The 21,528-nt window shown below is 41.1% G+C and overlaps 1 protein-coding gene across 6 annotated transcripts in view; it reads left to right on the top strand.

Moving 5' to 3' along the window:
- Nucleotides 1-20,662, top strand: part of LOC136437834 (protein MTSS 1-like) — a 54,456-nt gene extending 33,794 nt beyond the window's left edge. Inside the window, exons 4-12 of one of the 6 annotated variants that reach the window (XM_066432353.1) lie at nucleotides 3,711-3,795; nucleotides 4,746-4,837; nucleotides 7,782-7,856; nucleotides 11,535-12,100; nucleotides 13,957-14,070; nucleotides 14,750-14,794; nucleotides 15,347-15,752; nucleotides 16,038-16,310; nucleotides 16,667-20,662. In XM_066432353.1, coding sequence (XP_066288450.1) covers nucleotides 3,711-3,795; nucleotides 4,746-4,837; nucleotides 7,782-7,856; nucleotides 11,535-12,100; nucleotides 13,957-14,070; nucleotides 14,750-14,794; nucleotides 15,347-15,752; nucleotides 16,038-16,310; nucleotides 16,667-17,259 — 2,249 coding nt within the window. In that variant the 3' untranslated portion in view covers nucleotides 17,260-20,662. Of the gene's footprint in view, nucleotides 1-3,710; nucleotides 3,796-4,745; nucleotides 4,838-7,781; nucleotides 7,857-11,528; nucleotides 12,101-13,956; nucleotides 14,071-14,749; nucleotides 14,795-15,346; nucleotides 15,753-16,037; nucleotides 16,311-16,666 lie in introns of all 6 variants that reach the window. The other 5 variants (XM_066432358.1, XM_066432352.1, XM_066432355.1 and 2 more) reach the window with 5 other exon arrangements.
- Nucleotides 20,663-21,528: the final 866 nt, after the last annotated feature.

Raw genomic sequence — 21,528 nt, 5'->3', positions numbered from 1 at the left:
GAGATCCAATATTGTCAGGATATAGACTTTCGAAATCCCAGCCTTTTTCAGGTAAAATGAACCACTGCTTCTAACACATGACCTTACAGACACATGTCTGAATTCAAGATCAACCATTGGGTAGACAGTGGCTGAAAGCTTGTAGCATGTCCTCACTAAAACCTTTCGGTGTCCTTCAGGATGGGATGATCATTGTACCAGAAGAGATAGATTAATGGGTCATCAACTGTGAACAGCAGGGCTGTGTGATTGCCAGGGCCTTGATGAAACATGTTGGTGCTTAATTATACTTTTCTGCAGGGAATTTGATCAGGTTGAGCTTTTTCCTGACACCCGCCATCCTCCGTAGCAACCGCTGGCTCAATTTTTTCGGGTGCTAACTATGGAGGATGGCACCCAGGCTAGCTCAGAATCAGACAGTCATTTACCATTCCACGCAGACAGCTACAGGTACAGAATATCCTTCCTTTGCAACTGTGTAGACACTTGACCGCTGTCCTTGATTACTAGGAAAAACACCTTTGTTGATGATGTTAACATGGAAAGTGAATCCTGAAATACAAGTGTACAGTTCCCGAGGGAAATCACCCCCTTGCTGCAATTTGACTGGGTGGCCACAAATCTAATTAATGCACACATCATTTGACTAATCTCTCTCCCGAAATGCGATAAACTTCCAAGAAAATGGGACCTTGTTCTTGGACAATTGCATTTGGTTCTACCTACATTCTTTAAAGGTTATGGAATGTTTCAGTTTTAATTTGTATTACAGGTATATACATATAAGACGTTGTGAGTAGATAGCCTCTGCCTTATGTGGAGTGACAGAAAAACAGCTCATGGATGAATTGGTTACTCATATTACCATAATTGATGAGATAATCAAGTTATACCCTTTTACCAGTACTAATTATACGCCATGGTATATGACCTACCTGATGTACAATATGGTACTGTATTACATGTTGAAATGATCGATCATGGATGAGGAATGAATGGAAATATGATATTTCAAAGGGAGTGTCCAGGATAGATACATTTAGAAGATAAAAGATTTTGATGTTTTGGAGAAGATTATTCAGTTGTTGTTCTTTTTCAATGGTGCACTCATATGTATATGTAGCAGACATTTCAATCTAATTCAGTGAGTCAAGGGCATGTTTACAAATTATTCAGAAAAAAATATTCAATCATTAAGGGCTAAAGGAAAATATTTAGTCATTAAGGGCTAGAGGAAAATTATTCAGAAAAAATATTTCTCTGCTTTTTTTTGCTTTTCACTAATCTCTAACATTACTGAATAAAATGTCCACGCAAATTAATGTGTTTTCAACAAGTAAAACAGCCACTCCAATATCATATTTTACACGGATGTCTAGTTGCATGGCCGCAAGCAAAAGAATCCATTGATCACATGACTGCTTTAGAGTATAGCAGTGAAAAATGGAATTATATTTTATCGGATAAAACAATCAATATAGTGCCTTGAGTCATGTTCCATTGGTAAGTAGGTTAGTGTTACAGGTGGCGGCTTTAATGTATTGAATGTTGCATGTTGGTGACTAAGAGCAGTAGTGGAGAAAAATAAGATGGGGATGCAAGAAAATAAGATGGAATAGAGCAGGATAAATCTAAAGACTGAAATCTTCTTCCATTGTTGAACAAAAAAAAAAGACTTTTCAAAAACCAGTACTCTTTAGGTCCTTCTTTTTCCATGTGTGTAAGCCTGAAGAAAAATGTAATTCCAAGCCCACAAATCAACTTCTAAAGACTTTCTAAGACTTTCAAGTCCAAGTCAACCGAAACCCTGCAGTCAAGTCAGCCTAGCATGCATGCTGTCCCACACAACCAAGTACGTTTCCAGCTGCCTTTGACAGTTCTGACAAGCCCCGGTATAAGATATCCTTCAATAACCCAGCTGGGAAAGTTATCTTCCCATAAGAAACCCCGGCAAATGAGAAACACTTTCTTGCCCGAGGTGTCTTGGGTTGTTTCCCGTGTGAAAGAAGGTTTCTTATGTTGTGGGAACGGCGGTGGGGAGGGAGGCTGGGGTCAGACATGTTGGTGAAGACCAGCAGGAGAAGCTAACCTGGAACAGTTGGGTGTGTTTGGGTTAGAGCACAGGAGAGGATGGGCCTGGTTAGGGGTGACGGATGGGGCAGATGTGACAGGGGAATGCCCACTTCAGATGCTTCTCTCTAGTGCTGCATTTTATCCAGCATAGTGACCTCATAGATGCTTTCATTAGCTGTCATATTGGTGTTGCACATGCATTATAATAAATTGTAGCTCAAATGTGCTGAGCATCTTTTGGACATTCTTCAACATTTTGTAACCATTTTCAAGTGTCCGAATCTCAAAGAACGGAAGGATTGTTAAAGTGCAATAGAGTGTAACGATGCTGTATACCTTTGCTATCATTCTTCTGTCAAGCCTGGGAAGTATCTGATATTGATGCATATATCTTTGAATGTTGGATAGCCATTTTGTTACACATAGAATTCTGCATAGGGGATTGCAAATCCATTTCCATGATGGCATGAATGCTTAGAAATAGTGCGATGATACCACTCACATTGTAACTGCCGTAGATGTACTTACTGTAATGACAGTAGGTGATGCATAATATATGACTGAGATGCATGTTTCTGTGCATCAGAATATCTTGTGGAATATTAGTGAAGACATGGTGTCTTTTAAAAAGTGTTACAAGATGTTGCTGATTGAATGAGCAGACAAGCATTACGAGCGGAGCTGGGAGCTATTTGCATGTGAAAAATGCGGCAGCGTGCTGCAGATGCACAGAGAATATTCCGGGTGCCCTTTAGAACGGTCCAACACGTAATGGGGGACTGACCTCTTGGAATTTGCCGAGAAAAAGGGGGCTTGTTCCAACATTACATGGTTCACAGGCTTGTAAAGGATTCAAATTCTAGGTACATGTCTATTCAAAGCAGCTCACTAAGCATTTGATGAGGGCTATACCACTATTGTATAGGGGTGAACGAAAATAAATGTAATATTTTTTGCTGATCTACTTTTCTATGAAACAGGCAAAAATGTCAATACTAAGCCTTAACTTTTGTGTCTCCTGGTCTTCTATCGTTTGATACTTTTATTGCAGGTATTTTCGTAAGTGAGGGTATCAATTGCACATTTGTCTGGGTGTGCCTAGACTGTTTCGCCCATAAATATACATGAACATGTGAAGTGTAACTTAACACACAGGTGTGAATATTGAGAGGAAGATATTTCCTTTCTGCATGTGAGGTATTCAAGTCTTGTGATGTAGGAAGACATGAAACTGAATGCCTTACATGGTTTCTCACACCAGCAGAGTTTTACACGCATGTGGGTCATGAATGTGAAAAGGAGTGTTATTTTGGGTTTGTTGGCAAATCATGCGCCAAAGGTTGGGGCAAACTGACACATGGCTATCATTTTAGATGTATTTCTTGCAATGCTTACTTATGTATAAATCTACATGTATGCAAGAATGTAACCAATAAACATCTTTGTCTTCTTCTCAGAATAACATCATTTTCATATATCTACGTCTTGATTATTACAAATACCGTTTGTATTATGCTTTTGTAATTATACTTGTCACTGTCTTGTGCTTGAAATCGATTGTTCTGTGTTATGCTTCTGTGATCATTGAAAAGACCAAGAGATTGACCAAGATTTTGCATTTTCTTGTGTTCCTTCAGGAGCCACCAAGGAGCTTGGAGCAGCCCTGACCAGAATGTGTATCCGCCACAGAAGTATAGAGGGCAAGCTCAGACATTTTTCAAGGTATAACTCCCGACGCATCCATTTATGCATAATCTCCAAGCAGATATTGGGGTGGAAAATCGTGACTTTGGTCGTCAGGTTTTTCTGGCAGTCCTTGGTCAGAAAATGTTTCAATTTTCCACCCAGCATCTGCTTGGAAATTACCACGATTACTTTACTGGCCATATTTTTGTTGTTTTTGTTGTTATTGCTGTAACAGAAAGCTACCTGGTTGTTGTATTTTCCTAATGTTGGTAAGATTGAATCAAACCAAATGACAGACTTGACCAGACTGAGAGTCTGACAGTACTAGACAAGGTTGCCACTAGTGGTAAATGCTATCACTAGTATCAGACTGGCGGTCTATAGATTACCATTAATGAAAGCAGGTTTCATCTATTGAGCACCAAGTGACCATGTAACTATCCTTTATGAATATTGAGGACCGTGTCTGGCCAGGAAGTGTATCGATGATCAATATCTCTTAGGGCGTTACTGTACTTACAGTGTTTTGGACCAGGCGGTAGTCAATATTGCTGTAGGCAAAGATGGATTTTGTTGTCAGCCTTATTTCTGTACATCTCTGGAGCAAAAGAAATTAAGAATCAGTATTGGGAGGGAAGTTGACATTGAAAAAGCATGATGTGATTGCTCTTATAACATTTAGAGATGTTTTATCTTAAAGTTGTTTGAATTCCCAAAAAAGATATCTGTTGTATTTGATATCAATGAAAAGATGGTAAGGCATCTTTCAAGATGACAGTTTCCATACTTTTATAAAAGAAATGTCTTTCGCTTGTACATTTTCTTCAAGGTTCAAGATAAATGTTTGTTCTATTGTTGTAACATATAAGGTTTAGGAGAATGGTTAGGCATCCAGACCTTATTCAAGACCATTGTCACCTCATTGCTCTGCTAGTTCTCAAACATAGCAGCTCCAGTGTAAACGTATGGTTGTGCCACTGTTACAGTGCCATACTGGAGAAGCTGGTCACACCTCTTCAGGACAGGATGGAGGACTGGAAGAAGGATGCTACTCAGCTGGACAAGGACCATGCTAAAGGTGAGATGAACTTCTAGAAGTATAATCTGTTAGTAACAGTACTGAGACACAGAGCATGTCACTTCTCCAAGAGCCTCGAAGTTGAACGTCAGATATGTTTGAAAAGTCCTGTCACAACTTACATAACATAGGTATACATAGATATTGGCCTTCAAATCTAGTAGTAAGACTGTTCAAATTCTCAGTCTCTTTCCAGACTTGAAGTTAGCGGCAGTCTTTGAACAAAGAGTCATGAGATGCAAACCAATTCCTTCTGCGGTGCAGATTTCACATGAGGAGTCCGAGACATATGAAGGTTACAGCTGTACCAACAATTCATAATGTTTCCTAACAACGTCAAATCAGATTAAAGCCTGGCTGAAAAAAAGGACCTTCAACAATTATGAAGACAAATTGTGTCACCCGATGTAATCAAGAAACTGGAACTGCCATATGCCCCTTGCTTTGTGACATTGTCTGTTTAAGGAAACTTATAAGGCCTACAGCTGTGTAGAGTCTACAAGCAGTTTAAATGTTTCCAAACATTGCCCAGTCCGATTATAGATGGACAAAAAAGGACCTTCAAAAATTATGTTGTATTCCAGAAATAGAAACTGCAATACAAGGACATATAAAGACTGCAGCTGCACTGAGTCTACAGTTAAAATGTTTCTAAACATTGTCCAGTCAGATTAAAGCCCTACTAAAAGAGGACCTTCAACAATAATGAATACAGATTGAAGCCCTAACACGTAATCCACAGGCCATCTGCATAATCCTGCCCTTTACATGCCCCTTTCCATCACATAGGCCTTCAAGGTAATCCAATTACAAATAACATTGCCTGCTTGTCCTTCCAATGACCTTGTCAGCTCCGTCCCTGGCCTGCTGTAACTTTCCTGTCCCCTCCACTCAGGTAGTTTGGCCTCGCAAATTAAATTCTAGGGATGACATCCTCTGGAGATCCTAAATCTAATGACAGAATCAGACTGGCAGAGCAACAGATAATCCAGAACAATTGAAAAAAGATATTTGGGATTGGAAAATATAAAAAACTGGATGTCAGTTGTCAATTCTTCCTATAATTTACCTGTATACTGCACATAGGTAATATTCAATGTAATACGATGTACAAGAAGTTCCCTTTGCAAAGAATTTTTTTGAAAAAGCCCAAAGATGCAAAAATTTATATGCATGCTGATATCATCCACAGTATTACATTTGTCTGGCCCAACTAGATGTACCCCCATGGTCATGATTGCAATAACATGGGTCAAAAACTCCCCCTTCCCTTTGCAAAATGGGTAGGTTAATAACTTCCTGCTGCATAATTTCGCAATTAAAGGATTTGTTTCAAAAAAAGGTACCTACCCCCCTTGAATATTTCCATGTTCCCTGGTCACCTATCAAGGTCTCTAATTGCTTGGCCGATTGTCAAACCAGGCTCTGTTATGACCTGTGCTAAATTTAACTACACATACATAATCTCCTTACCCCCTGGAATTGGAAATTTGTAGATGGTGTAGTCAGTAGGATAAAACACAAAGTTGTAGTCCATTCCCCATTATATAAAGAGATGAGAGAACTTTCTTGCTAGGGCTAAAGAAAAATTTGCTAAACCTGCTCCATTTTCATTTTTAGTCACAAATGATTCTGAATACATTTTAATCAGATGATTTGAAATCATTAGCATATCTAGGCCAGTAGTCTATTGTTGGTGAGCCAGCAGGTGCCATTGTTCCTTCACAGATCAGTCCCTGGTGTATTTGCTATTGTTAAACATTTCCCAAAGATTCAAAACTAGACTCTCACATCTGAAATGCTCTGGTGGTTCTAAAAACCTTCAAAAAAATCAACACCGATATCATTGTATTTAACCATTAGAATTCTGTCAGCATGCCTGCAGCTCCAATTTTTTGTTGGTTCTAAGGTATACGTCATGCTAAAGGTTAAACCAGAAATTAAAACCATAAATTTGGCCACTTCCCAGTCGCCATCTGATGATATTCAAGTTGCAGCAAAGCCAACTTGAACAAGACAACACAGGTGCACCCAGCTGTTGGTAGTGAACTTTTCCTTTCAGCCTGTTAATTCTTCAATGTCTCCCGCAAGGGCAGTTAAGACAATACATAAATCAAAAGTTGCTGCAATTATAGATGGAACTTCCCTCCCTGCCCTTCGCACAACCTCGGTCCCCGATGGCTCTTTAGGATGCTGTGCGGAGAGGGCAAGCCTGGAGCGGAATGGCCCCATCTGTCTCTGACTGCTCCTGATGGGGCCGTGCAATTGGATGGCACAGAGAAAATCCCTCTGATACATGCGCTATTCCATCTCGCTTTCACGGCTTCCAAGTTGAAAGTAGACTGAAAATGTTCCAAGTTTACTGTAAACCCCTCAAAGGGAATATTACAATCAAAACGAATTTCCTATCAACATTGGAGAGTGAAACATGTTAGGCCAGAAAAAAAATTCTGAACTGTTTCAAAGGATCTTTGTGTATGTATGACATTCAAAATTTCCACCGTTAATTTCAAATAATCTTTTGCGAAAGCCCCCCTTGGTCTGCCTCACATGATTCTGTCTGGGTAGCCAGACTGTCAGTTCAACCCCTTAGTGCGTGAGGTTGTGATGGATCCGTCTGTAAAGGTGGATCCGACAAACTACAGTCACTGCCACTTCAGCAGGAGGAAATGGGAAGGGCAGGGGTGGCTGGGACTGTAATTTGGAGGAGTGGACTAGGCTACAGTGTCCCATGAATTAGGGCAGCCCTGCTGTTACGTAACGGGGCAATACAGGGAAAGAAATGACTATGGCACTGGTAGTAGAATCACATTTGATAACAGATATGGTATGTTCAAGGTGATAATGAATTACAGATACTACAGCATACAAATGTCACCAGGAAGATGTATCAAAATATGTTGTTGCCTTTTTAACTTAAAGATTTTTTGATTTTTTATTATAGAGTACAAGAAAGCCAGACAAGACATCAAGAAGAAATCTGCAGACACTTTAAGATTGCAGAAGAAGGCCAAGAAAGGTAAAGGAAATCTCTGTGGAAGATGAAAGAGCTCTGATTTTCTCAATACTATTATCATTACATTAAGACAATCTACTGTACTTTTGCTGGTTCTTCATGAAAACTCAAAGCAGGTGCATGTTTGATGTTAGAGTGATGCTGATGTTTCTGTTGTATTGTGTTTGTGTGAAATTTCAGTGTCACACAATTTTCATTTCATGGCTTGAGGTAAAAAGGATCCTTTGTAAAGTTTGTTATGTTTTGACTTGAAAGAAATACTGGTCAGTCCAACCCCAAGAAATAAAAATAACACTGTCTTCCAAACACTACTATATAGGAGGCTGTATATAGTATTGGGAACTAGGCAGGTTTTCCTTTATGCTCCTATCACAACCACCACACAATGCTTCCTTCTTTTCTACCTGCTTCACTTGTACTGCTGTGTATAACCTCTTTCAAAGACGTGTTCCACTGAATGCTCTGTTGTCCAACATTTTCAATGGAACATTTTCATGTGACGTCACCTTTGTGTCCACTGCCATGTTGGTGTTCCTATTTGCATTTTAGTAAATCATAACTCAAGCGTTTTCGGACATTCAGTAATTTCTACTACTGTGACCCTCCCAAATAACTACCATTAAAGGTCTACAACTCAAATGTCAGAAGAACACTTTAAAAGTTAACGATAATACACAAAAATGCTAATGCAAATAGGGACACCAATATGGCGGTCAGCACCTGCCTGCTACATTGACTTGGAAAGTGAAATCCCCGAATGTCTTGGCCTTCGCATAGTGGAACTTGTCTTGTAAAGTGTGTCCTGTCATCATGCGACCTTCCTGTTCTCTCCAGTCATGTTTGTTTCCAGCTACCCTTTGTTTGAAATTTGTCCTACCTTCGTTTACAAAAGAGTTCACTTGACATGGAATTACAACACTCAAAGATAGATGTCATATTTTATAGAAATGAACATGGGACAAATAGAGGTGGTTGTATATAGGGTTGAGAAGTTTTTGTTGAATGGTTTACAGTATCATTTATCCAGTCCACTTACTATTTCTTTTTATATAAACATAATTTTTACATTGACGTCTTTGTGTTTGACATGGTAAATACACATTGTGGTTTAGAAGTGAAACACCCACATTCAAATCATCCTGGCTTACATGTGCAACTAGACTTCAGGTTTTGCGTGCCTCACACTTTGAAAAAATGCAACTGATTGTTTCCAAATCCCTTGAACTTTGCTCTGTCTGCCAGTCCAGTGACATCAACCCAAAGACATGCACCTAATGAAGACCATGCTTCTAGCTATAACCTCAGACCCCAACCTAAGCTAGACTCTGAGGGTTTCTGTGTAATCAAAACACTGTTGTATTGAAACATCACTGGAAATACCAAGTGGCAGTGGGTTGTAAGATTAAGGATTTTGCACATTCCTACAGTTCGAGACTGTTTGGGGTTCTGAAATAAGTAATGTCTACAAAAATTCCTTGAAAGCAAAGGAATATTAGAAAGTGTGACTGCTGTAAGGAAGGCCTTTGTTTACTACAGACAGTTTGAAACTTTGATGTGAAAATTGCCATCTTCTCAACTCAGCATTTAGTTTTCTTATGACTCTCATGCATTTATTTGCTTTGCTATCCACTCTTTGTACATTAACACAATTTTCAGCCATGATATGACTACATAACATTTTCACTTTCTGAAATTTTTCTCTTTTTTAACACTGTCAAGTAAAACTTTTTTCTCCCTTGTTTAATTCTCAAACCCAGCACATAACATGCACTTCAACCAAGCTTGCTTGTTGGGTAAGTTGGTTTATCCGAAATGTGTGCCTCCTGTCAGAAGTCAGTGGTACTGCACCTTTGCCCTGGTCAGCATCCTTGTCACTGCACATTTTTCATGTGTTGTGTAATCATCCTGGCTTACATGTGCAACTAGACTTCAGGTTTTGCGTGCCTCACACTTTGAAAAAATGCAACTGATTGTTTCCAAATCCCTTGAACTTTGCTCTGTCTGCCAGTCCAGTGACATCAACCCAAAGACATGCACCTAATGAAGACCATGCTTCTAGCTATAACCTCAGACCCCAACCTAAGCTAGACTCTGAGGGTTTCTGTGTAATCAAAACACTGTTGTATTGAAACATCACTGGAAATACCAAGTGGCAGTGGGTTGTAAGATTAAGGATTTTGCACATTCCTACAGTTCGAGACTGTTTGGGGTTCTGAAATAAGTAATGTCTACAAAAATTCCTTGAAAGCAAAGGAATATTAGAAAGTGTGACTGCTGTAAGGAAGGCCTTTGTTTACTACAGACAGTTTGAAACTTTGATGTGAAAATTGCCATCTTCTCAACTCAGCATTTAGTTTTCTTATGACTCTCATGCATTTATTTGCTTTGCTATCCACTCTTTGTACATTAACACAATTTTCAGCCATGATATGACTACATAACATTTTCACTTTCTGAAATTTTTCTCTTTTTTAACACTGTCAAGTAAAACTTTTTTCTCCCTTGTTTAATTCTCAAACCCAGCACATAACATGCACTTCAACCAAGCTTGCTTGTTGGGTAAGTTGGTTTATCCGAAATGTGTGCCTCCTGTCAGAAGTCAGTGGTACTGCACCTTTGCCCTGGTCAGCATCCTTGTCACTGCACATTTTTCATGTGTTGTTTGCATGAGCAATTTTAATGGCCATGCCATTTGACAGATGGAAGTAATATGTCCTGTTTCTGTTTCTTTCATGTTCTTGCATCTGTGGTATTCCTTGGTAAGTCAATCAAAGTTGACTGCTTGCCCGTGCGAACCACCTCCCCCACATTTCACCGCATTGCTTTGCCCCTCTCCCTCAAGGAGTCCTAGCCCGGTATCCATACTATTCTAGCTCCTGTCCACTCCTCTGATCACTTGCCCTGCCAAATAGCCTTACACTCTTTAGAGGATTGATTGGCATTTGAATATTTGCCTAACGAAGTTTGATAAATAAAATAAATAAATAAATTGTAAACGAGAGCTCTGATTGGCTCTGAGACCCATGGTCTTCTGTAACAGCATGGTAACAGGGACTGAACAGGCATTCCAAAGTTCGATCCCCATTACTCTGCTTCCAAGAAATATTCCATGCCATGGTACCTGAACTGATTAATGACCTTTAAAAGGGTCAAACATTTAAGTGGGGAATGGTGCCAGGCTATTTTGCAGGGGAACGATGAAATGGGTACACTGGAGCTAGAATAGGATGGATACCAGGCTACCCCTTTCTTGCATGTTCTTGTGGTGTTGGATTCCAAATTTTTGTTGCAATTGTTTTGAGTGCCTTGACCATCTTATTCACATGGTTAAAAGTCATGGTTAAACTGCACTTGGTTTGAATCTGCTCATTGTTTGCTTTCTTGTTTGGTCGTTCCTACTAATACATATAATTTGTAAAGCAGGCCTTGAAAAGAGAGAGAAAATTTCATGTTGGTCTATGAGCAAAAATGTCATTGATCGATACAGTTAATTACCTCCTTGTCATTTGTTGTTGTTATGAGATTTCCACTGAAAGCTGTGTTGTGCTTAGGTTGGCCAAGTTTTCCATGCCTTTCTTGTCTTTGAGTGCTGTAAGACTTGTTCTTTTTGTATTTCTAATCTTACCTCTGCAAAAAGGACAGTTAAAATGTGTATCTCCTCTTCTTTGGTTGCAGGTAAAGCGGATGTGCAAACGCAGCTGGACACTGCCCTACAGGGGGTCAATGAACTGTACCAGGCGTTAGAGGAAGCGGAGAAGAACGCCGTCCGGAACGCGCTGATCACGGAGAGAAGCCGTTTCTGCGTGTTCGTGTCGTGCATGCAGCCCGTGGTGGAAGAGGAGCTGGGAATGCTGGAGGAGATAACGCACCTGCAGTCTGTCCTGGACGACATGGTCAAGATGTCCGCCCAGCCGTACCAGCTGCCGCCCGCCAGCGAGCAGGTTATAACGGACTTGATGAGCGGGGAGAGCACGCCGTGGGGTCAGTTCCACACCCCGCCCAGCTCCCCAAGCTCCATAGGATCCCGCAAGTCGTCCATGTGCAGCTTGAGCAGTATAAACAGCTCGGATTCGCGCTCGTCCGGCTCTCCCTCGGCGCACTTCCGCTACCGCAGTCTGTCGCAGCCTCCGCCGCCCCCGATGAGGTTGTCCAGCGTTTCGTCGCACGACTCTGGGTTCATGTCGCAGGACACATTGTTCCTAAGACCGCCATCACCGTCAAACTTCAGCGACTCTAGTGCCAACCAGGTAAGCTCTCCGTCCGGTGAATTAGAAAAGGGAAAAGTTTCTTGCAACTTTTATTCTTTGAAACAAAATGATGGCCAGCACCAAAGGTTTTAGAGATTCGGTTACATACTGTTGGTAACTACTCATAGATGTGATGTTCAAGAAGAAACAAGTTTTGAAAAAGAATTGGGGAGGAAGAATATTCTTCACTTGCCAGCAAATGTCAGCTTACTCGTTTTCAGTCTGGTGTCCCCAATCAAGTCCAGCCACAGTTCGATTAGTAACCCTCTAGTCACAGGAAAAACACATTGATAGGAAAACTCTTTTCAGTTCAAACTAATGGGACATCTGAGGATACTGCACTGAGCTTAGATATGGTGATTTTTTGTCACGTATGATTGATGAGTGATTTCAATCAGAGAAATCAATTCCAGGCAGAATTCTAATCAATAAATGTAGAGATTATCTCCCACTGGGACAGTACCCATGTGTGAGGGGCTGTTTTAAATTGAGTATCATGTAGACTGAAGTATGTAACATTTTACGTTGTTTGATTTTTTTCTCTATTGAATGTTTGATCCCTGGAAAACTAGCCCTATTGGCTAAAGGATATCAAAAGAAAGAAAAGGAAATAGAGGAAATGTGAGATTTCTTGTAGGAGTAGGGTGCTACCATTTCACATGCATCACATAATATTTATACATCTTCTGATCTACCCTGTGATCTGAGGACAAGAAAATTGGTCTCCCATTTTGGCACGACTTGTAGTTCTACAGTACAGCAAGCATATGAGAATTTTTTAGAAATTCTTATCAGCCATTTTTTAATCAAGTCCAATTTGTGACAACATTACCAGGGAAACTAGAAGCTTTTAAAGATCAGGGAAAGCAATACAAATTTTAATTGAGGCACCTAAAACTGAAGAATCCAGGGAATTGTAAGGAAGCCCCAATCGACACTTTTCAAGCGCTATTCTCTTTTGTCGCAATTGTGGAGTTTTAAGTACTGCAGGTTATTGTATTTCATTCAAATGGGGGAAAATTCATGGTAGTGAGACAGTAAAACAATGGGAAACCAAATGGACTTTGTGATAAAGGTAGCAAGGTTTCTTCTACAGGACCTGGCAGCCACAAAACCTACAGTCTCTACTAATACCCCAACATCAACTAGACTCATGTAACTTCCTAATATATGCTTAATGCTTTAATAAAGGCTCACCCCTGATATAATACTTACTTAACCCTTCTTTGGCATGCTAAATCGTTTTTTAAAAAATGGTAAGTAAATTGTGCATGGATACATTTCGTGTCTCCATCCATACTTTTCTTTATCATTTTATTCACAGTTTTCGATATTAAAGATCATCCTACTATATCATCCTTTTCTGTTAACCATAAACGTATCACTTTGTTTTTGTATCATTTCCATTGTGAATGTTGTCTAACCTTGATGCTGTTCTAGTATATAGAGCGTATTTACCTACATGATGTTTATTTTCATATCTATCAAAAGGATTTTCCTTTTAATGAAGAGGGTGTCAAAGCCATGAATACTATTGGCCATGTTGGTGTCCCAGTCTAAACTTCAGTGAACTGTTTGTGAAGCATTTTGGTTAGGGCATTTAGAGAGCACTCAAAACTTTTGCTCAAATAACCATGTTTAGGCATCCACAGCACACAAAGAAAAAGAATTGGCAAAAACATTTCCACACTTGTTGATAAAACAGACGTTTTACCACTGTAATGCATAAAACATTTTCATGAATTCAGTGAAGTGCAAATAGGGACACCAATATTTCCACTAACCCACCACTGGTGACGTTAGGTGAATACGCTCTATATAGAATCACTCCCCCTCCCTCGTAACCCCTAATCCAGGCTGCCACTCTGCAGAGAAGGAACACATGGAACACGTGGGGGCATGGGTCAGTGGGTTCCACAGTGGAAAGGAGAAGAAAACCTCTGTCGGGGGTGTTCGCTGGTGTGAGCGAGGTTCGTTTGCGGACGGAACGTCCCTATAGCTTCAAGCACAATCTGGGTGGCAAGGGGAAAATTAGTCAAAGCTCGGCGTAATTCTATCACACACACATCCCTGGTTTCCATCTTAACTAACCACATTATGTTGAAGATTGATTTTCACTGATTTAATCACTCATCAATCATTTGAGAGATTTTGTTGTCATTTTTGTGCATTCTCCAATATCAAATGTTCGCCAATACCTGTCCCATTCAACTCATGTTACAGGGGGGCTTGTTGTAATGTCCAGCTCCCCCCTTCAAACGCAATAATGATTTCCTGCAAGTTAAGGTGTACATTAATTGGTTCAGTATCTAATCGACCTCATTGTTGCACTATTGATAAAGATAGGGATGCAATACAATGTACTTGAATGTCTTCTTCATGAGAGGGCCACATTAGCTTTCTCTCTTGGTTTTCTGCAGACTAGCAATCTCTAACTCATTCTCTGACATGTAATGCTTGGTAAAATTTTCTATATCTAGACTGAAAAGTTGCCCAAAACGTGCTGTTACAGACTTCAAAAGTTAGCAAGTTATATCCAGCTTTTTCAACAAGAATCAGGTGGGAAAACTAATGTGGCCAAACAGCTTAAGGCTACCTGTGTGTACATGTACACACTCTCTTCTTCTTCTCTTCCTCTCCTCCATGTAGATGTCAGAAAACCCAGTAAAGTACCTCGAGGCAGTCCTCTCGCAGGTAGAACTCTCAGGCTTTCTCTCTACGCTGTGCTCCCTTCGGGTCATTCAGTTGTAGGGCATGGCAGAATTGTCAAATACCAGTGCTGTAAAATTACTGAAACGTATTGGAAAGATATACAGCAAAAGTGATGAACAAAGACAGTTGGAATCTATGAAACTATGGTGTGACGTGGAAATCTCTTTAACGTAAAGAAATCTGACAGAAATTGAGATATTATGATGCATTGGGAATTATGATAGACTCTTCACTGTACATACAACTGGCTTTTAACTTAAGTTTGTCAGATTTTTCAGTTCCTAATGTTGTCCCAAATTTGAAGCAAACAAGTGACTAACCAACAAATCATCAACACTTCTGTGAAGTACTGTACTGTGCCATTACATGCTCTGCTCATACTGACTGCTCTGACGGGAGTTCAGTAAATTCTGCAGTGCTTTTCATCTTTTCTTCTCTATTATGGCAGAGATCTGTCACTCTGATTGTAATAACTGCCCTTTTTTTAAAAGTGTTATTGCTATATCCATATAACTGTTGTTTCTTCTATTCCAGATGACTGTTGCAATTGAGGAAAACGAGCCGCCCCCGCCACCACCCCCTGTTCTCGGACACATACATGTTCACTCCTCCAGCGAAAACACCCCCTCCTCAACCACCTCCCCCTCCCCTACCTCTCCTCTACCCCCTCCTCTTGCCAACACGTGGACGCCACCCCCCTCCTCGCCCGGACTCAACCCCCCTCTCGCTGGTTGGAGCAGCTCCCTGCCGTCCTCCCCTGGTTTGACCCCCCCTGCGACCAGCATGTGGGGGGGACATGCCACGGGTAGCCTCCCCCTAGCGCCGGTGAACAAGCCCCCCCTTCCTGAGAAGCCCATGGTGACAGTCAAGCCCCAGAAGTCAGATTCAGCCTATGTCAGCTCATTGGTGCCTGATTTTAATGCACCAGCACCGGAGCAAGGTAGGTTTACACAGTAACTGTCACAGTTCAAGTCTCCAGAAGAACAGCTATGAATAAAATGGATATCTACTAGTGATCAAAGTGTGGAGCTCGGGTATGATACTAGAAGATGTAAATCAAAGAGACAAACGTTTCTTTCTTTGTCTGCTTTCTCAAGACTTACCTTAGCAGAAAAGTAGTTAAAAGGAACCACTTTGTTGGTATTCAAACTAAAGGGTAACCAGCTTCTCTGATGAGTAGTGAACATTGCTTGAGGTTTTCTCACCCTGTTTTCTCTCCCAACAGTTATCCCCCAGCCAGTTTACGTGAATGTCAACGACCTGGGTTGCATCGCTGCCGCCCAGAGAAACCGTAACTCCATCGTGACCACCACGGCGGGGAGCCAGTCTCCGACGACCACGTCATCGTCAAGTGGCGGGTCGGATGCTGACGGCTCGCTGGCGCTGGCCCTATCGCGTACACTCAGTTCTCATCAGAGCCGCTCCAGCCTGGGTTCGAGTGGATACAACACGCAGACAACAACCCCCTCCTGCTCCGAGGACACCATCTCTACACAAGGTAGATACAACACCAGTAAAGATCCTCTTTAACTGGAACATTCTCTCTCTAAAACCTCATATTCCTAGGAGATATGGACTCTAATCTACATGCTCTGTGCTGTATTGTAGCTCTTTTTAGTTCTGTATACACTGTATGTGTGTATGTTGCTTTGTTGCACTTTAAACTGCAAGCTTTGCTTTCTCTGTGCATTGGTTAAAGGTGGAACTAGCTTTCTTTTTTGGTTGAGCACACTTGTCTGACTGTTTCTCTGTTCTGCTGTCCCACTAACGACTGATTTGGAGGTATCTCTCTTGCACTCTGTCTTTATGTTTGCTGGGTGGTCACTGTAGCACCTCTCTCTTCTGTGTTTGCAGAGTCTGATTACTCCTCTATAGGGGGTGAGGATGTAGAAGGAGATTTTGACAAGTCCTCTACGATCCCTCGCAGCGGGGATTTCAGCTGTGCGTACCGGCCAACCTCCACGCCCAAGCGACCTGCCTCCACCGCCGGAATACCTACCTTAGCGCCGGCGGGCCAGGTGCAGGTGACGCCCGGCGGGGTGGCCCGGCGCTCCAGCAGCATGTGCGGCCCGCGGCCCCCACCCCCGGTGCGACGGAGCTGCTCAACCCCCAGCGCGGCACTTCTCAACCGATTGGCTGCGGCCCAGGCCCAGTTCCCCTTGCCGCCGCACCCCACGGCGGAAGGGGGCTTGGCCCACGAGCCGATCAAAGAAGTCGGCGTCGGAGACCCCGTACGAGACACGACACCCTCCTCCTCCGCAACCTCCACCCCGACCAGACCGGCGCTACACAGAACGTCATCGTTAACGTCCGCGAGTCCTCCCGACACGGGCGCCGCCATGACTGTTCCCGACATACGCAACTCCCTCCTAGCTGCCATTAAGAAGGGGGTTAAGTTGAGACCTGTGGCTGCCGTCAACGACAGATCGGCTCCAAAGGTCACTTAGTGGCACAGCTAAGGCACTGATGTATAGATACTGTATTGCTGGGCAATGTAATAATGAGATGAGGAAGGCGAACATAGAACAGAGTACCTATTGCACTAGCATAGTGAAAGTAGGGATAGTGAAAGGTGTAGACTTGAACTGTTGTGGTCTGAGGTTTGGTTCTTTTTTTCTTCGTTTTTCCTTTTTTGTTGGTATTAGTTTTTGTGGTATTTCTAATGCTGTAAAACTTGTGATGTTATGTATGTAAGTACAGAGTTTTAAAGGTAGATACTTGCTTTATATAGCTGTATGTATGTATGGATGCTTTTGAAGCATGTTGTAGTCAAACATGCTGTCTAGCAGTAAGTATCAATGGTAATAACTTTTATTTCTAATGTAGAAAGGTAAAAAGTGAACCATATATATTATGATTGTTCTGTGCAAACCGGTGGGCCAATAGTGCCCACCCCATGTCTATGAAATGTAAAATACTGGTGCTGTATGTATTTCCTTGTCAACAGATGAAGAGTTGTCGGTGGTAATTTTAGGGAGACGCAGGATTCAGACACAGTGAACTCATGCTGTTATTGCTTCCCATTTTTACAGTATTTTTCCTTAGTAACATACTGAACTGGAGTGCAGATATCACTTTCAGAACCCCGAATGACAGTATATATTTGTACATTGTTGTCAAATGGGTTATTCTTCTCAGTCTAAAAAAAGTGTGTCAAGTTGTCAACCAATCAGAGATTTTGATTTTAGACTGATCCCCAGTTGTATCAACCAATCAGAGCTCTTGATTTTATGCTGTATCATTGACCCCAAAATTGTATCAACCAATCAGAGCTCTTGATTTTATGCTGTATCTTTGATCCTAGAATTGTGTCAACCAATCAAAGCTCTTGATTTTAGACTGTGCCATCCCATATGGTTCTATAAGCTCTCAGAAATGTTGCTAATGAATTATGAAATGTACGTATACTTCTTGCAAAGACATTTGAAGCCTAAAACATTGTATTGAAGTGAGCCAGTTTCTGTGATAGCATGTACAGCACAGGGTAATGATCTGTGTATCACTGCAAAAGTCTCCCTACTGTGCACTCCTCTAGTCTCAGTGAAAGACAAGATCTCTTTTTAATATGATATTATTTTATGTCGTACAGTAGGTAAAAGAGTGAAAGAAATAATTACACTCAAAAGGTTGTCAGTATTTTCTTGTTTATCCTGATTACATGCTAATGTACATGTATATATATAAATGTCTGCACAGTGAAATTACATACCGTGTAGCTGCTTTCAGAAGCACCTAGTTGTCAGTAGGATATTCACATACACAGAAATCAGACTGTAGCAGGCATGGCAACACACACATGTAGAAGGTTGTACTGAGAAAGCTTGTATCCTTAGGACCATCTTAACACCTAATGTCCTGAATGTTTGCCTCATGCAAAGCATTGGGCAATATGTCAGGTTAAGTCTGAAACCTGTCAGTTTGTTATGACCTGTTTGAGGCACGGAGAGGCAGTAGACGACTTGTCTGAAATGAGGATGCTTTCAGGTACAGTTGTAGTTTAAGTAGGTACTATCCAGACCTTCTTGGCCAGTATGCTCCGTCATGAAATCTGTGCAATCCTGGTGAGCCCTAGCCTATTATCAATCCTATTCTAGTCCTGTTCACTCCTTTGATCGCTTCCCTGTAGTATGTTCTGGCCACCATTAATAGAGAAATCATTAGCATTTGACTATTCACCGAAAGTATAGGCGAGATTTCTAATTGGAATCGTAACGGGTTCGGGCAGACATTCAGAAGTTCGACCTCCGTTACTCTTCTTCTGAGAAATATTCGATTCCTGAAATAATACAGGAAGAAAGGACCAAACTTTCAAGTGAGGACAGGCTGTACTGTTTGAAAGCCATCGTTGGAGTGAACTGGAGCTAGAATAGGTTGTGTTCCAGGCTACGTGTGCCCCGTTTCTCTGTGTGTGCAACTGTACAAGTAGTCCTAAATACGCAGATGTAATGGACTAGTGTATGGAGGTGAAACCAGGTAATATGTTAGACATGTGCAAATCGAATTCGAACACAGAGTTGTAGTGTTAGTGGACAAGGAACAGCCAAGGCAGGATGTGAATATATAGGAGAATGAACGAACTGTAGATAAGTATGTACCAGGCCCATGACGTGTCTTTCTGGAGTGTCTGTGAGTTTTCTGTGCTGTGTACACATATGTTGCAGCCCTATATCTAGTACTAGTGCCAGAAGAGACTGCTGTGTAACGTAGAGGTGCTTGATATTCAGGTAGCTTGGAACAAGTTTTTATAAAGGATCATGATGATAGAAAACACAATGTAGTGGTCTCTTGAAGTATGTACGGTGTTTCCGGATCTGTACACTTTCCTGTAAGGAAGCACTTTATTTGTCAAGACGATGTTGCTGTAGAGAAGATATCTGTTCTTTATTGAGGGGTGGATTACATGCACATCTGTAGTGTTGTAAGGGTTGTGTAAGAAGGTTGCTGGTCTGAGTCTCTACATTCGCACCTAACCTGACTAAAATTATACTCCAAGCAGCCCGCCCGACTAACTGCCCCTATACTTTATTCAAAAGTGTCACAAGGAATGTCGAAAATGCCTTACAAAAAGGCTATGTTGTCACCAGTCTTAGAGAACAAAAGGCTTTTTTGTAGTTCAAAGATGCAGGGTTTTTTTCGGATTCAGTTACTAGTCAATGACTTATTTAACATTGGTCACTTTAATTTGGAAGGACGTTATTTTGGAAAATCTGATTGAATTACTGGGAAATATGTGCATTCAGCAAGAAGTTGAAATAAGGATTTAAATTGATGGAATTTTCCGGATGCAAAGTGCCTTTCCAAATTCAAAGTAAGCTGTGTTATTTCAGTCCATCCATCCCTCCCTCCCTTACATTGCATTGCATTGCATTCAGCTCTAATTAGTTAATGGTAAAACTTTCATGTACGCAAAATATTTTATTTTCTACCACGTTTCATACTTCTCAGTAATACAAGCCAGATGTACACAACAACTACCACACATCAGCTCAGGTACCTCAGGTTTTTTTTAACATTATTCTTCTGAATGCTTCTGAAATACCCTGACAACTAAAAGTTTAATATCTTTTTTTCTTTTTAAATACCTCCTTTTCACTTGCAACCTTTGAAAAAATAGCCTCAAGCCATGCCTGTGTAATTAGCTGACTCTACCATACTGTACCTCCCAATCTGTAACACCAAACCTTTAGGTGGGCTAACTATGTATGTGTAACTGTCTCTACAGCGAGATTCTTGTATCTTCCTATACTACCTTCAGTTTTTTTGTGAATATCTGGAACACGAGTTGATGTCCTCCTATGGGAGTGTTCTATGTATCATATTAAACAAAACAGTTTTGTAAGTGAAGACAAATGTGTGTCATTGTTTTTTGTTGGGTCTTTCTTTTCATTACATTCTACCTCATTATTTTCAGAAGGTTAAAACTTGACTCCAGATGGAATAGTGTTTCTTTATGTGACACTAATGGAGATATTAATAAGACAAAAATATTGGAATTATTCAGAATATGGCAATCTGTATGATATAAACATTTACTTGCTCTTATCAGCACATCTCTATTACGATTTCATACTTTGGGCGTTTGAAAAACGCACAGAGACAAGCCACACGAGGAATCCTTTATACTGTATATCGGGACCACCAAAGAATCAGCACCCAGATTTTCAATGAGTTCTCACCACACAACGACATCGCATCTTTGCTCCATGAAGGTCGATGCAATGGGATGTTATGTAAACTTACTATGTATAGATAAGACTGGAGGATTGAATGTGAATATCCGACTTCTAACGTTCTTAAATTACTTTGGGCTCCTTTAAAATGTAGCCTGGGTGCCATCCTATTTCTACCGGGGCTCCTACACTCCAACTCGTGTGTGTGAATGCAGTATGTATTGGTATCATACCATAACAAAGACCCAAATCGGAGACATTCTAGTTCTTTTGTTTACAATTTAACTGGCCTGGGAAAAGGGAACTTAACGGGCTAAATCATGCGGGACAAGGTATATTTGTATATGTATATAGGAGAACGGATGATGTCCTTGGTACTGAAATAAGGTCTATGTGAGCTTGCGGTATCCAATGTAACGTTAAAAGTTAGTTTGCATGGACAAAGTAGCCAGTAAGCCATTTGTGGGCCTGAGTTCGGATGCTGTCCTTGGTGCTGAAGTCGGGTGTACGCAAGATCCGGGTCTCCAGAGGAAGTCATCCGTAACG

Source organism: Branchiostoma lanceolatum, chromosome 7 (assembly GCF_035083965.1).
Source record: "Branchiostoma lanceolatum isolate klBraLanc5 chromosome 7, klBraLanc5.hap2, whole genome shotgun sequence".
NCBI classification, from domain to species: domain Eukaryota; kingdom Metazoa; phylum Chordata; class Leptocardii; order Amphioxiformes; family Branchiostomatidae; genus Branchiostoma; species Branchiostoma lanceolatum.
The sequence above is the reverse complement of the archived record's forward strand: the minus strand, read 5'-3'. Positions and strand labels throughout refer to the sequence as shown.